The following is a 17,312-nucleotide window of genomic DNA, read 5'->3' as shown; positions in this document are numbered from 1 at the left end:
TAACATGCCACAAACATGCATTTAACATATTGGAAGGATCAAAAGGACAAAAAGACTGGGAAATGGTGTGAACTCAGAAATTTCCCCAAGTTATATTTGGCATCAAGAGAGTTTAAGAGTCTGTGATAAATGTCAGCATCTAGAGGTTAATCAAACACATACTTTTGTAAACTGTATAAAAATCAAACATTTCTGGATTGATATTTTGAGAATAATTTCTGAAGTTATTAACACTAAATCAAATCCCAATTCAAAACTAATAATACTTGACATCACAGAACAAAGTCTAACACTCACAACAAACCAAAGAGACTTTCTTGATTATAATATAATAACTGGGAAAAAATTAATACTAACATTTTGGAAAGGCCCTATAACCCCCACAATTAAAATGTGGATTATGGAAATGTCGGAGACCTTATACCTGGAAAGAAACAGACTTGTCTTAATGGAAAACAAGAACTTTTTGTTAGAATATGGTCTCCATTCATTGACTATTTGAAGGGTTAGATCGGTCCAGCACGGGAACCTAACTGAAGCTTGAACTCAGGATTAAATGAAAAGTTATACTTTATAATCCACAAACCTATCTCCAAAGATGTATTATTAGTAAATCATTCCATTCTTTTTTTTGTCTTGACATTTGTGTTTTTTCCCTCTTTCTCTCTTACTTCCTATCTTAAAATAAAATAGAAGCAGAACCAATCTACAATTGATAATAAAAATATTTTTTTTAAAAAGAGTTTAAGAGTATTTCATTTTCACGTGCACAGGCCATGGTAACTAGACCATAGCAATACTAAACCAAAGTCTGTAGAGGAATCAATCAAGGTCCATTGTTGCTGAAGTAGTGGTTAGTTTTGCATGGTGTTCAAGAACCAGCTGCTTGCTGGGAAGAAGCTGTTTTCGAACGGTGGAGTATTAGTAGGCAATGACCACCACATACTGCAGTCTCTTTCATTCCTGGGCATTCGAGTTACTGCATCAGGTTCTGATGCAACCAGTGCTCTCTCTACTATACACCGGTAGAACCTCGATCGAGTATTGGGCCAGATACCGTCACCTCAATCTTCGAAGGAATCTTCGAGGTGTTGATGAGATATCTTTGCGATTACATCAATGTGCAGGAACCAGGACATATCTTCAAAGATATGTACGCCCAAGAACTTGAAGCAGTCAACTCTATCTATTCCCATAGAAATTACATGCAAAAGTAGTATTATGTGTCAAAAAATATTTACATGAAACTGTCTTTACCCCACTGCATATCTTCAGCGCAATGGAGAAAAGGGCCTGTCCCACTTACGTGTCCTTGGCACGCTAATTACGCGACCTCGTGGCGTATGGGCATCGTATTGCCGCGCGGGGCCGGTCCCACTGAGAAGTGCGGAGGGGTATGTAGTTGTGGGCGATATCGTGCGGGGCTCTGAAATTTTTGTAGTGAACGAAATCTTCACGCGCCAACGGCCTGTCGCGGAACTGACGGCCAAAGTGGGACAGGCCCAAGACCCTGGCGCGACGCAACGTCTCACCTCCAACAGCAGCAGAAGCAGGCAAACGATCGCCGAACTCGGCCTGGGGCTCACGGCCGTTGCGGTCCGGATCCGCCCCCACTCCTACTCCCAGAGCGGGGCCAAGAAAATTGAAGATAGACACAAAATGCAGGAGTAACTCAGCGGGACCGGCAGCATCTCTGGAGAGAAGCAATGGGTGACGTTTCGGGTCAAGACCCTTCTTTTCAGACTGAAGAAGAGTCTCGACACGAAACATCACCCATTGCTTCTCTCCAGAGATGCAGCCGGTCCCGCTGAGTTACTCCAGCTTTGTGTCCATCTTCAAATGATGTCACGCGCTCCAGACATCTGTGCTGGCGCATGAAATCGCGCCCGACCTTCGCGGGACCGTCGCGGCCCAACTCGACCACGAGGTCGCGTAATGTGCGTGCCAAGGACACGCAAGTGGGACAGGCCCTTTAACCTCCTAAATGACATCTCAGGGTGACATTGCACTCCAATGCGAGAGTATCTGCCCATAAATGTTAATAATACTCATTTTTACTTTTCCTCATTCCTTAATTTGCTAATGATTAAAAAGAGAAATCCCCAAAGCTTAATACAGAACCATTAACTTGTGACTTCAGTTTTTGAAGTCACAAGTTAAAAAAAACCAAGAATAGTTCTTCGGAATTAGCAAGTAGGAATTTAAGGTGGAGATAATGATTGTGTCAGTTGAAAGTGGAGACATAAGGGGCAAGGGACGGGTGCAGTGGGGTGTTGGATACAAAAAACAGGATGCAGGCCAACAAGAAACACAGGTTGATGGAGGGTAGGGAAGTTTTGACGACTGAACATTATTGCAGAAAATAAAGTGATATGTTCATTTTTAATACAATAGGGCCTATCATACATAATTTTGCAGCAAATTAGGTAAAACAGAGCAATCTTATTTTATGATTAAGAATCATTTCACATCGTACAGCCAAGCAGCTAGCCAGCCACGCAACATTAGTATATTTGCCCTTGCCCAACCTACCTCTCGCACAGCCCGTTCAGATTCTCCAACATATTTACTCATTAGTTCTGGTCCCTATAAATGAAGCACAAGGTTATTTAACCTGGTTCTCATACAAAAATTACAGGCTAGAACAATGCAACAAACATTCATAGAGGTTCTGCATACTTTTACAAACGCAGACTATGATCAAAACCTTAACCAAATATAAGCTCAAAAATAGACAATAGACAATAGGTGCAGTAGTAGGCCATTCGGCAGGTGAATATCTGGAACGAGCTACAAGAGGAGTTGCAGGCACTACTGCAATATTTAAAAGGCATTTGGATAGGAAAGGTATAGAGGGATACGGGCCTAATGCGGTCAAATGGGATTAGCATAGATTGGCACCAGGGTCAGTGTGGACAAGGCCAGGCAAATGGCCCTTGCCATGTTGTATGATTTTTATTGCACTACAACGTCCTAATGCATTGAAGAATTTTGAAAAAAAGGCAATGTCACGGAGGAGCAGCGAAAGAGAGGAGGAGGGCGCGAGGACTATTGTACGGGTGGGGCGTGGTCGGGGTAATCTGGTTAAAAGAGGGGGAAGGGGAAGACCCATCACTACTGAGGTTCCCTGTAGGGGGTGGGGGGGGGGGGGGGGGGGGGGGGGGGGGAGGAGAGCAGTAAGACCCAACAGAGTGAGGCCTGTCTGAAGAATGGTCTCAACCCAAACCTTCTCTCCAGAGATGCTGCCTGTCCCGCTAAGTTACTCCAGCTGTTTGTGTCTATCTTCAATGTCAAGGAGGAGCTACTCTTGGCTCTCTTCTGTCACTTATCGAGCGTCCTTGTTTGGCTCATGGCAGAAAAGCAGGGATCTGCAGTCCAATCATTTCTACAGACCCAAATTTAGGACTGAACTGCCTTCCGTGTACTGTCTAATTTCTCTGTCCATAGGTAAAGAAGTGAACTACTCTACCAGAAAACACACTTTGCAAAAAGCAATAGAACACCTTAGAAGCATTAGTATAAAAAGAACTGTCACTGAGGACTACATTATTATAATGAATGATTCTGTTTTCCACTTTGTGATGGGCATGAACCTTTGAGCCCAGGAGATGTCTTAATTTGTTTCACAATATTAAAAGTGCAATATGAATTCAATTTATGGTTGTCTATCTATAGTCGATGAAGTGGCCTTCTTGGGCAATGACTTTGCTAATATCAAAATGCTTTTAAATCATTTAAATTGAGATATGGATACCCTTTACTGATTTTTTACAACAACAGAATGCAAATTTAAATTTAAATCCGATGCCACGATGGGTGAGGGGGTGGGTGGGGGGGGGGGGGAGGTATATCTCCATCTTTTCTTTTCTTATTTCCTTTTTTTTCTCTTCTGCACTGCGTTGGTAGCTCAAGGGTCTTTTTCCTGCTCTTTTCTATTTTATTTCTTCTTTTTTTTCTTCTTTCCTGGTTTTCCTCTTTTTGGGGTTTTTTTTTTGTTTAAATTTAGGTTATAAGTTAAAAAATGAAGCTGTACAATAATTGTATAATTGTTATGCCAATCGTCTTATCCTTGTACAATTGATACAAAAAAAATGTAATTGCATTTTTGAAAATTGAGCTTTTTAAGAATTCAGAGTGATTACTTACAATTTCTATCAATATCAGCTGCAGTATTTGTAAATTGTAATGAATTACCTTCACTGCTAAGAAATTCAGTCCACTCTCATTGGCGAGAGCTTTTGCTATCATTGTCTTGGAGCATCCTGGCGGTCCGTAGAGGAGAATTCCTTTCGGAGGTTGAATTCCCATTCTGACAAAGGATTCCGGGTGTTTTATTGGCCACTCAACTGCTTGCTTGAGTTTCAGTTTCACATTTTCCATCCCTCCTATATCTGACAAGGACACCTCAAGAATGAAAAGAGATTAATTTAATGCAGAATAATCGATTGATGTGAAAATGTCAATTTCACTATACCGGATATTAAGCAAAATGTAAATGTTGTTTTATGTTCCCTATTATAAAAACAATACCAAATAATATGACTTGTTTCTTTAGTAATAACATTCAAGTTTCAATAGACAATAGGTGCAGGAGTAGGCTATACGGCCATGATCACATTGAATGGCGGTGCTGGCTCGAAGGGCCGAATGGCCTGCTCCTGCACCTATTGCCTATTAAAAAAATGAAAAGCCGAGAAAGTCGCAATTAAGGCTCACACAATAGACAATAGACAATAGGTGCAGGAGTAGGCAATTCGGCCCTTCGAGCCAGCACTACCATTCAATGTGATCATGGCTGATCATCCCCAATCAGTACCCCGTTCCTGCCTTCTCCCCATATCCCCTGACTCTGCTATTTTTAAGAGCCCTATCTAGCTCTCTCTTGAACAGATTATCATAACTGGAAGAATTACCATACTTAATGTTCACAGCTATTTCTTTGTACTGCTGATTCGCAAAAAACTTTCATGAAATATTTTATATTGATTCAAGTATTCATTATTTAGGAACATTTCCCATAATTGAAATTGAACAAAATACCACTTGAAAAAATACCCTCTTTCATTTCTGAACCTAGCAGTCTTTTACATGCATTATTAATGCTTTCACCACAGTAGTTGAACACTTGTACTGAAAAATACAGAACGCTGTTGTAGGAGTGTGTCAGTTCCCTCTTTAGAGTATCTTAGAATAACATCACGTGGACTATTTCCTTGAAGATATGATATGTGGACCCATCATGTGAAGTACACATAACCGTTTTTATCCAGCCATCAGATTCCTCCACGTCCTTGAAGTGGTAGGCTAGCAGGAGGGCATAATTCTCCACCACAAAGGATAGTATTCTTTCATCATTAAGCATGAAAGCATGCAACTGACTGCCAACCTTCTTTGGCTCCACTTACAGCTCCCTTATTGTGACTCAGCCCATCTTGCCAATGCTCTTTCAACAAAGATACTGAATGGCTACAGCTTGAAGATCTGGCTCCTGATACCTTCACATCACCCCAAAAAAAACCACAGTAGTGCACTTACAAGGTTACTTTGTGTGCATGAAGAAACTGAAATAAATTTTCGGATACTGAAACAAATGTTCAATTATTTTGGTTGCCCTGGAAGGTAAATGACTGTATGCACCCATGATGATTGGTGATATATTTTCCTGAGATTTAGATGCAGTACATTTCCACTTTTTGACTACCACAGAGTTACAATTCAATGCAATTGTTTTGCAGACCACAATTAAAAATCAAGTCAGGCTTCTGCTTCATGAAAACAAGGAAGATATATTGAACGAGTAACAATGTCACATTCTCAAAATTTATATGAAAAACACAACAATATTCAAACTTTGCAAAATCAGCCGGGAACGTAAAAAGGAAAAGATAGTCTTTGAATATCAAATCATCACAGATTCTAGGCTTATAAACAAATTTGGGCATTCTAGTATTGTATTCTAAAAGATCTCTCCTATATCCATTGTGTTTAAGAAGGAACTGCAGATGCTGAAAAATCGAAGGTAGACAAAAGTGCTGGAGAAACTCAGCGGGTGCAGCAGCATCTATGGAGCGAAGGAAATAGGCCCAAAACGTTGCCTATTTCCTTTGCTCCATAGATGCTGCTGCAACCGCTGAGTTTCTCCAGCACTTTTGTCTACCTTCTCCTATATCCATTCTTTAATTTTTTGTAAAGTAGCTGCATTGCACTTTAATTATTTAGTGAAAGTCAAAGGGAGTTAAGATATCTAATGAATACTGACCATGGCTTAACAGCTTAATAATTATTAATAATTACTAATCAACCTCTGAACCAGCTATAGTGAACTGGAAGCTTTCTTCATTAGCTGTGGTGTCAAAATAATGTTGGTGGTGGGATGTGAGGGAGAGGATAAAGGTTTTCAAGTGATTTGTGCAAGAATGAGAAGGGGAAATGAGAGAGGAATAACTTCACCCAAAGAGTTAAGGGCCTGTCCCACGAGCAATCGACTGCATGCGGCAAGCGTGATCTAACGTGATCGCTTGAGCCGTACGGCCTCGCAGGGCCGGTCCCACTTCGATCGCCGGAGCCGTATGGAGTTGTGCGGAGTTGGTCCCAACATCGCGCGGGGCTCTGAAAAAACTGACCGTGTTCAAAAATTCCGCGCGTCAACGGCCTGCCGGCGCGCAGCCGCCTCGACGCTGTACGCACCGCCTCGACGGGTGTGCGCAACGTCTTGACGCCGGACGCAGCGTCTTGACGCCGTACGTCACGCGCGAACTTCCTGCGGACCGCTCGAACTTCACGTCACTCACTCGACCTCCACGCGGCCCCCGCTTCCGGTTTGGTCGCGCTCGCCGCAGCTGGTGGGACCGGCCCTGTACGGGGATCACTCGACCTCCGCGCTGCCCCCGCTTCCGGTTTGGTCGCTCTTGCCGCATGCAGTCGCATGCTCGTGGGACATGTCCTGAATTCAAGCAAAACTCTTCACTACATTTAAACAGTAACTGGGCGGCACGGTGGCGTAGCAGTGCAGTTGCTGCCTTACAGCGCCAGAAACCCAGGCTCGATCTTGACTATGAGTGCTGTCTGTACGGAGTTTGTACCTTCTCCCCGTGACCTGCGTGGGATTTCTCCAAGATCTTCAGTTTCCCCCCACACTCCAAAGACGTACAGGTCTGTAGGTTAATTGACATGGTATAATTGTAAATGGCCCCTAGTGTGTGTAGAATTGTGCTAGTGCATGGGGATCACTGGTCGGTGCCGGCTCGGTGGGCTGAGGGCCTGTTTCCGTGCTGTATCGCAAAACTAAATTAACTCAATGGGTAGACAAAAGTGCTGGAGAAACTCAGCAGGTGAAGCAGCATCTATGGAGCGAAGGAAATAGGCAACGTTTCGGGCAGAAACCCTTCTTCTGACTGATGTAGGATGGGGGGGAGGGAGAAGAAAGGAAAAAGGAAGAGGAGGAGCTTGAGGGCTGAGGGAGAGCTGAGAAGGGGAGGAGACAGCAAAGGCTACCGGAAATTGGAGAATTCAATGTTAATGCCGCTAGGGTGCGGCATAAACTAATTAACTCAATGGGTACCTGAAATGCCTTCACATACAGGGCTCTACATCATTTGCTAGAAGGTGGTATTAACCTGGGCAGCTTTTTTATACTAGTCTAAAAATTAAGGGTTGAATGGTCTCCTTCTGTGTCATTAATTTTCTATGATGTAATCTATCTACCTATACATAACTAAAGCTCTGATTTTGTTATCTTCCGGTTGCGCGGTCATTCTATTTGCGCGAAAACGTTACGCGATAGCGCTATGATTTTACGCCAGCTTGCTGTTCGCCTGCGCTGCAATTGCACCAAGTTTCGTTCCGATTGGAGATCTAATGTAAACTTTAGCATGGTTTAAAATCTTCAAAACGACCAGCGACCTGCGACCACCCTGAGTCCGCTTGCCCCTTCCCCTCTGGTCCCCCTCGCTGGCTCCTGCCCCCTTCCCCCATGATACCCCCCACAGCCCCCATATTTTCTGCGAGATCTCTCTCCCCCCCCCAACTCCCCCCCCCCACACTCCCTTTTAAAAAAGTCAAATTTAAAAATGTTACGTTTTATTTGCTAAATGCCTCTCTGTTTTTCTCATTTACACTCTAATTCTGTTTCATTACCCAAATTCACACTGAATTCGTCAAATCTAATTAATCTTCGCTTTTCTGTTTACTTCCCAATCTGTTAATCTAATTATATTAAGAGTGTATCGCCTCATCCAAAGGTTTGATTGATGCCCATATCTTGTACAAATTTATGAGTACATTATTATCATTTTTTCAAATTCACATATAGGATATCAGAATTGCTGGCAATATCAACAGATACAGCCCATTTTAAACTGTCCTTCAGAAGGTAGGGAACAGCTTTCCCGAATTACTGGTATGCTTCTGATGTTGGCTTTAGGTAGGCAGTTCCAGACTTGGAGCACAGGGATAGTATTAAAGATTGTTTCTAAGGAAGGATGGCAGGCAGCTTGGAAGGAAACATGCAGGTGGTGGGGTCCCCATGCATCTGCTGGCTTAAGTGGTAGAGGTTATGGATAAGTCATGTACTTTGCAGATTGGGTACACTATAACCACAGGGCGCAATCCTGTGGATTCTGGAACGTCTTACGATACGATAGAACTTTATTTATCCCAGGAGAGACATTTATCTGCCAACAGTCATCATAAAACCCAAGATACCTGAAACATGAAATTAAAGTGACGAGTGGAAAGGATTGGGGGTGTGGAAAGATTGGGCTTGGGGGGGAGGGGAAAGGGGAGTCAGTCCACCCCCCATGACCGAAGGGGAGGAGTTGTACAGTTAGCCACAGGTAAAAACGATCTCCTGTGGTGCTCTGTGCTGCATCTTGATGGAACCAGTCTGTTGCTGAAGGAGCTCCTCAGGTTGACCAGTGTGTCGTGGAGGGGGTGAGCTGTATTGTCCAAGATGCTCCGCAGTTTGAGGAGCATCAACTCCTCCAAGACCACCTCCCATGAATCCAACTCCGCCCCTCAGACAAAGCCAGCCTTCCTGATGAGTTTGTTAATCATATTTGCGTCTGCAGCCTTTGCCCTGCTGCCCCAGCACACGGCAGCGGAGAAGATGGCATTGGCGACCACCGATTGGTAGAACATCTGCAGCATCTTACTGCAGATGTTGAAGGAGCAGAGCCTTCTCAAAAAGCCCAGCCAGCTCTGTCCCTTCTTGTACAGGGCCTGAGCGTTCCTGGACCAGTCCAGTTTACTCTCCAAGTACACTCCCTGGTAAACTGCACATCCACACCATTGATGGAGACAGGGTGTGTCTTACCCTTAATTTAGACTGTGATCAAGATATTTTTGATATGAGGCCAGCAGAAATAAGGATTAGAGGCAGTGAATGTTTGGGTAGTGGATTGTGGAACTTTCCAATGATAACCACTCTCCCATTAGAATGATCCATTTTTGATCCCTTTGAACTGGAATGACAAGTAGGTTTATAGCAAAGATCCTATAGCGGAGCAAGATAGAACACTCCTGCTAAATGCAATGGGCTGACGTGTAGTACGCAACAGAGGCGGAACGCGGGCCTTTTTTTTTCATCCATTTCAGTAACCGGACCCGACTCGCGGTGTAATCAACGTTGCGGGGGAACAGTTTGTGTTAATAAATTTAAATTCTGAAAATGAGGAGAAGATTTTTACCAAATAACTTTTATTTTTACGAGGATGTTTCCGTAACCGACTTCCGTCTCCGCACTATTATCCTACGGGATCTTTGGTGCGGAGACGGAAGCCGGTTACGGAAATGGGGTCTTGAATTACCCATGAATCTGCCCATGACTGTACTACGTCTATTTCATCGAGTGGACTATCTTGCTCGCTATAGGATCTTTGGTTTATAGCAAAGATACTAGAGGAGCTCCTCTATAATCTTTGGTTTATAGCACCCTGTTCTGTCGCAACACTTTAACTTCCACTGTGTTGTTACATTGCTTGTCTGGTGTCCAATCCAGGTTAAATCTCAATATTTCCATTAAAACGACGGAGGTCACAAACTCATCATAGATCTCTTTATTTCCTACCTATCTCCCTTACCTACATATCCCTATCCTCAATTCCAATACAACGAGCCTCTTCCTGGAATACTTTATTCAGGTTTGCACGGCCTACCTTGTGAAAGATATATTTATTTTCGCAGGAGTGCAATGCAAGTTCAATAGAGTGATATCAAGCATAAAGGTTTATATAAGATTAGATTATAAAGACTTGGATTTTATCCTTTTGATTTCAGCTGGCTTATATCCAATTAAGGTATTTAAAACAATAAAAGGATTTAATAGGGTAGATCAAACCCATTTTTTTTAGAGAGAGGAAATTAAGAACAAAGATTTATATCTTAAAAGAGCTAAACCGCTGAAGGATGAAGCATGAAGGCACTTCATTCCCGCACAAAAGATGGCAGAAATCTATAAAGCTTGCCTAAAATTCTGTGGATTCTGGAGCAACGTCTTAGACTGTGGTCAAGATATTTTTGATAAGAGGCAAGCAGAAATAAGGATTAAAGGCAGGTAACTGGCTTTGAGACAAACAGCCTCATTATGATTGAGTATCAGACCAGCCTCAAAGGGCCTAATTGGACTATTTATGTTCTTATATCTTGGCATTGCTCATCTCCCATTCTTCAAATATTCCCGTTTCTCTATTCCACCTCCCCTTTGCCACTTCATTCCACCCTCTTCATCAATCGCCCCCACTGATTCAAATGAGGGTTTTATATACATGAAATATATGCAAGCTGTAAATGACCAATAACAGCAGCAAACCAAAACATCCATGATAATGCTAATAAAATTACAAGCTACAAGACCACATTTATTCCAAAACATGCTCTTATGGCCCCCAGTCCAAACATGGACAAAAGAGTTGAACTCAAGAGATGAAGTGTGAGTAGCTACACTTGACACCAAGGCAGGATTTGATCGAGTATAGCATCAAGGATAAATTAGAGTCATTCGGAAATAGAGGAAAAGGTTCCACTGATTGGAACCAAGCACAAAGGAAGATGGTGGTGATGGTGAATCATATCAGCTACAGGACATCACTGCTCTTTCATCAATTACCTTGCACCAATCATAAGGTCAGATGGATGGATGTTCACTGTTGGTTGCATAATGTTCAGCATCAATAATGACTATTTAGATAATGAAGCATTCAACATCCAAAATCTAGACAATATCCAGGTCGGGGCTGGCAGTTGGTGTAACTATCGTGCCACATAACATGAGAAAATCCAGCTAACATCCCCAAACATCCATTACCATTACTGAATCCACCACTTCCGATATCCTGGGAATTGAAACTGATTGGTGGAGCCACGTGCATAATTTGGCACTAGAGGAATCCCATGGCTAGTAATTCATCTCCTAACTCCCTAAAGCATGTCTGCCATCTCCAGGGCTCATCAGGAGGATGACGGAATACTCTCCACTTGCCTAGATGACCGCAGCTTCAACAAAACTCAAGAAGCTCGACATTATAAAGAAAACTGTGCACTCGATAGGCACCCCATCTACAACCTTTCACTCATTCTATCACCTACACACAGTAGCAGTGGTTTGGCCCATCTAAAGGATGCACTACAGTAACTCACCAGCTCTCCTCAGATTCCACCTTCCAAACCACAACCTTTACCTATTCGAAGGACAAGGGCAGCAAAAGCTTAGGGGGCACTAACACCTGGAAGTTGCACTCCAACGAATCCTGGCTTGGAAATGTATGGTCGTTCCATCACCATCATGGGCCAAAATCTGGGAACGCCTTCAATACAATACAATACAATACAATACCTTTAATTGTCATTTGAACCTCACATGAGGTTCAAACGAAATGTAGTTTCTGCAGCCATACAATACAATAAAAGAACCAAAACACACACCAACACTATTCACATAAACATCCATCACAGTGGCTCTCCTCCTCACTGTGATGGAAGGCAAAGTTCTTGTCTCTCCCCTGCATTCCATTTCCCTCCCGAAGTCGAGGTCAAAGCCCCCGGCGGGCGCTAGTCCGCGGCAAATTAAGGCCGCGCCGGGCGTTGTAGGGCCCCCCTCCAGGTCACTCTCAACCCCGCAATTCGGGCGGGAGAAGTCGCCGCTGCCGGTGCCCCGCAAAGCAGCCTCCCACCGGGGATCCGCGAGCTCCCAGTGTCACCATCCACCGGAGCCGGGCCGCATCAACGCGCCACCGCCGCTCTCCACGCCCCGAAGCCGGCCAGCTCCACGTAGGTAAGTCTGCAGCAGCTCCTCAGCAGCTCCACAGCAGGCTCCTCAGCAGCTCCACAGCAGCAGCTCCACAGCAGCTCCAGCAGGCTCCACAGCAGGCTCCACAGCTCCACAGGCTAGCAGCTCCCCAGCAGCTCCTCAGCTCCACAGCAGGCTCCACAGGCTCCGCGGCTCCTCAGCAGCTCCCCAGCTCCACAGGCTCCGTGACTTGAGCCTCCAGGTCGTTCCGGTGGAGGCCGCCCCACGGCGCTAGGCCCCAACGGCAACGGAGCTCCGACAGGGAAAAGGTCGGGTCTCCATGCAGGGAAGAGATTAAAAGTTTCCCCCACCCCCCACCCCCCACACATACACATTAAAAAAAAACCCGATAAACAGCTACAAACTAAACCCTCAACAGGACAAAAAAACAAAAAAAACACAGACAGACTGCAGAGGCCGCTGCGACATCGGTCGCGCCGCCCACCGGATTCCCAACAGCATCAGTGGTAGACCCCACTCCAAAGATCATAGCAGTTCAAGGCTACTCACCATTACCTTCTAAAATGCAATTAAATGCTGGCTCAGTCTGTGAAGCCCCCCCATCAGTTGGATGAACAAAGAAACCAAAACTATTCATTGAATGTTTAAGAAGGAACTGCAGATGCTGGGAAATCGAAGGTACACAAAAAAGCTGGAGAAACTCAGCGGGTACAGCAGCATCTATGGAGTGAAGGAAATGGTCTGAAGAAGGGTTTCGGCCCGAAACGTTGCCTATTTCCTTCGCTCCATAGATGCTGCTGCACCCGCTGAGTTTCTCCAGCTTTTTTGTGTACCTATTCATTGAATTACCTTGTTCAATTAGATTTCAGCAAATTCAGCATAACTACAAGATGGTTCTACAGGCCAAATAAGAAGTTTGCCAGACCAAGTGGACAACTCATAAACTATTTAAAAAATATTAATCAAAAAGCAAATCAGTTTTATATTAAAATTTCAATTCTCCACAAGATTTTGCTCATTTAAGCAAAATACAAAATGATGTCTGCTTTCAAAAAATGGAAAAAGCCACACTGCAGATTTAATTTATGAAAAATAACCAAAGTAGCAAAGTAATTTGTGTTCCAGCAAAACATCTTCAGGAAATCACATGACCTTTCATCCTCCCACCTTTTCCTATAAAGTTAATTAAAATGCGCATGTTCTTACAATCACATCGAATCATGACCCCAATCAAAGCAATTTGTTTCTTCAGCAATTGACTGAAAAATCACAATTCATTATACATAAACAAATATATTCAAACATTATTTCGTTTGTGCAAAATATAGTGTCCTCCATAATGTTTGGGACAAAGACCCATCATTCATTTATTTGCCTCTGTACTCCACAATTTGAGATTTGTAACAGAAAAAATCACATGTGGTTAAAGTGCACGGTGACAGATTTTATTAAAGGCCATTTTTATACATTTTAGTTTCACCATGTAGAAATTACAACTGTGTTTATACATAGTCCCCCCATTTCAGGGCACCATAATGTTTGGGACACATGGCTTCACAGGTGTTTGTAATTGTTCAGGTGTGTTTAATTGCCTCCTTAATGCAGGTATAAGAGAGCTCTCAGCACCTAGTCTTTCCTCCAGTATTTCCATCACCTTTGGAAACTTTTATTGCTGTTTATCAACATGACCAAAGTTGTGCCAATGAAAGTCAAAGAAGCCATTATGGGACTGGGAAACAAGAATTAAACTATTAGATACATCAGCCAAGCCTTAGGCTTACCCAAATCAGCTGTTTGGAACATCATTAAGAAGAAAGAGAGCACTGGTGAGCTTACTAATCACAAAGGGACTGGCAGGCCAAGGAAAACTTCCACAGCTGATGACAGAAGAATTCTCTCGATAATAAAGAAAAATCCCCAAACACCTGTCCGACAGATCAGAAACACTCTTCAGGAGTCAGGTGTGGATTTGTCAATGACCACTGTCCGCAGAAGACTTCATGAACAGAAATACAGAGGCTACACTGCAAGATGCAAACCACTGGTTAGCTGCAAAAATAGGATAGCCAGGTTACAGTTTGCCAAGAAGTACTTTAAAGAGCAACCACAGTTCTAGAAAAAAGTCTTGTGGACAGATGAGATGAAGACTAACTTAAATCAGAGTGATGGCAAGAGCAAAGTATGGAGGTGAGAAGGAACTACCCAAGATCCAAAGCATACCACCTCATCTGTGAAACACAGTGGTTGGGCTAGACAATAGACAATAGGAGCAGGAGTAGGCCATTCGGCCCTTCGAGCCAGCACGGCCATTCAATGTGATTATGGCTGATCATCCCCAATCAGTACCCCGTTCCTGCCTTCTCCCCATAACCCCCGAAAAAGCTGGAGTAACTTAGCGGGACAGGCAGCATCTTTGGAGAGAAGGAATGGGTGACGTTTCGGGTCGAGACCCTTCTTCCGTAGTGTGTTGTTAATCAAGAACATGTTGATATGAAGGAGGAGGAGTTGTTCATTTAAGAGCATTAAGGTGGATGTCCCAGACCCAGATGGGATTTAATAATTCAATGATACTTTATTGTCACAAGTACCTAGGTACAGTGAAGTGCTTTGTTTTGCATACAATAGACAATAGGTGCAGGAGTAGGCCATTTGGCCCTTCGAGCCAGCACCACCATTCAATACGGTCATGGCTGATCATCCCCAATCAGTACCCCGTTTCTGCCTTCTCCCCATATCCCCTGACTCCGCTATTTTTAAGAGCCCTATCTAGCTCTCTCTTGAAAGTATCCAGAGAACCTGCCTCCACTGGCCAGGTTACAGTTTCCCAAGAAGTACTTAAAAGAGCAACCAACCACTGTTCTGGAAAAGGGTCTTGTGGATAGACGAGATGAAGATTTACTTATATCAGAGTTGATGGCAAGAGCAGAGTATGGAGGAGAGAAGGAACTACCCAAGGTCCAAAGCATACCACCTCATCTGTGAAACACGGTGGTGGGGGTGTTATGGCCTGGGCGTGTATGGCTGCTGAAGCTACTGGCTCACTTACCTTCATTGATGATACAACTGCTGATGGTAGTAGCATCATGGATTCTGAAGTGTATAGACACATCCTATCTGCTCAAGTTCAAACAAATGCCTCAAAACCCATCGGACAGCGGTTAATTCTACAGTTCATTCTACAACGGGGTGGGGGTGGACTATGTACAAAGACTGCTGTAATTTCTACATGGTGAAACCAAAATGTATAAAAATGGCCTTTATTAAAATCTGACAATGTGCACTTTTACCACATGTGATTTTTTTTCTATTACAAATCTCAAATTGTGGAGTACAGAGGCAAATAAATAAATGATGGGTCTTTGTCCCAAACATTATGGAGGGAACGGTAACTTACTTTTGGCACATCAATAGTCACTTCTCTCATGGCACTAGGTCTGACATCATTCATCGCTTGCAGGAAGTCGTTAAAAGTTATCTTCACTGAACCGGCCAAGGTATTGTCTGAAGGGCTGCTACATTCTCCAAGCGCTCGGCGCAAAGCATGCAGACCTGTCAGAAAGAAAATATTTTTGTGGGTCACCTGTTTTGTGAATGATGCAGTTTGTCTCAAGTACATGATTGTGACTGAAACAAAAGTTATAAGGTTTACCTATAAATACAAGCAAAGGTGCCAATTGCATTGAAGTACTTTCACAGTTAAAAATTTGTGAGTTGCTACAAGGCGGCTTGAAAATATCTTTAAAACTGCATGTGGTTGATGAGTAGGACTGGATGTTACAATCCCTAAGATCTTTCACTACAATTGACATTCTTGGGGATGACCACTAGGTGAATTTGCTAACAATCAGACACATCTTCAGTTGTGTACCTCAACATCACTGGGCGTTTCGGCCTTTTATCACAAGACACCCTCAGTTGAGGCAGGCCCACCGCAGGGTGATCAGACCTGGGTGTGTGTGTCATAGAAACATAGAAAATAGGTGCAGGAGTAGGCCATTCAGCCCTTCGAGCCTGCACCACCATTCAATATGATCATGGCTGATCATCCAACTCAGTATCCCGTACCTGCCTTCTCTCCATACCCCCTGATCCCTTTAGCCACAAGCGCCACATCTAACTCCCTCTTAAATATAACCAATGAACTGGCCTCAACTGCCTTCTGTGGCAGAGAGTTCCAGAGATTCACCTTATGGTTAGCCTCTAGATGGTCACATGGCAGCCCAGACAGCATCTTTCCTCTTCAGCCACAGCCAGTGACTGCTCCGTTCGGGGGCATTGGCAAGTTCTTTAATTGCCCTCCTTTGTGCCTGCCCTTTGACTCCTACTTCCCTCAGGAGCCTTGCGGTGGAACTGGCTACAAAGCCCCTGCACCCCACCTCCACTGGACACATCCTTACACTCCAACCTCTCTCCCCTGCCTCTGCTGCAAGGTTTGAATATCAAAGCTTTTTCATTTCATAAGCCTCATCCACCGCCCACTCCCATGGGACCGTCAGCTCAATGATGAAAACACGCCGATCAGGAGTTGGACCAGAGAATGAGGTCTGGTCACAGATTTGCAGATATTTGCAGATTTGAATATATAATAAAATGAGAAAATGCTCAAAATACTCAGCAGATCAGCCAACGAATGTGGCAAGAGAGACAGAGTTAACGTTTTAGGTACAAGATCCTTCATCAGAACCCTTGTGTCAAGTCAAGTCAAGTCAAGTTTATTTGTCACATACACATACGAGATGTGCAGTGAAATGAAAGTGGCAATGCTCGCGGAACAACAAAACAACCAAACAAATTATAAACACAATCATAACACACATATTATTTTACATACATGTGTTGATTGAAGCTATGCAAGTTACTCTTAGGAAGAATATACTTAGTGCCTGCTATCATCAGTATTGAATAAAGATTGGTGACCACAATTGAGTATGGGCATGAAAAGATACTTCAATATTCTGGACACTTTGGTCAATGAAGTGTGGTGGAGATGACTGGAGTACTCTACTTCAGAAGACCATGAAGCTATGCCCATAGTCAGGCAGGGAAAGAATATAACAAGAGTCAATAG

The 17,312-nt window shown here is 43.6% G+C and overlaps 1 protein-coding gene across 2 annotated transcripts in view; it reads right to left on the bottom strand.

Annotated features, from left to right (window-relative positions):
• spata5 (spermatogenesis associated 5) overlaps positions 1–17,312 on the bottom strand; it is a 334,835-nt gene that overhangs the window by 276,213 nt on the left and 41,310 nt on the right. For both annotated transcript variants that reach the window (XM_055647374.1, XM_055647365.1), the window contains exons 10-12: positions 15,639–15,793; positions 4,195–4,404; positions 2,533–2,586 (exon numbers count right to left, since the gene is read on the bottom strand). In XM_055647374.1, the coding sequence (XP_055503349.1) occupies positions 2,533–2,586; positions 4,195–4,404; positions 15,639–15,793 (419 nt within the window). The remainder of the gene's footprint in view (positions 1–2,532; positions 2,587–4,194; positions 4,405–15,638; positions 15,794–17,312) is intronic.

This window comes from Leucoraja erinacea, chromosome 1 (assembly GCF_028641065.1).
Source record: "Leucoraja erinacea ecotype New England chromosome 1, Leri_hhj_1, whole genome shotgun sequence".
Lineage (NCBI taxonomy): Eukaryota > Metazoa > Chordata > Chondrichthyes > Rajiformes > Rajidae > Leucoraja > Leucoraja erinaceus.
This window is presented reverse-complemented; position numbering and strand designations above follow the sequence as displayed.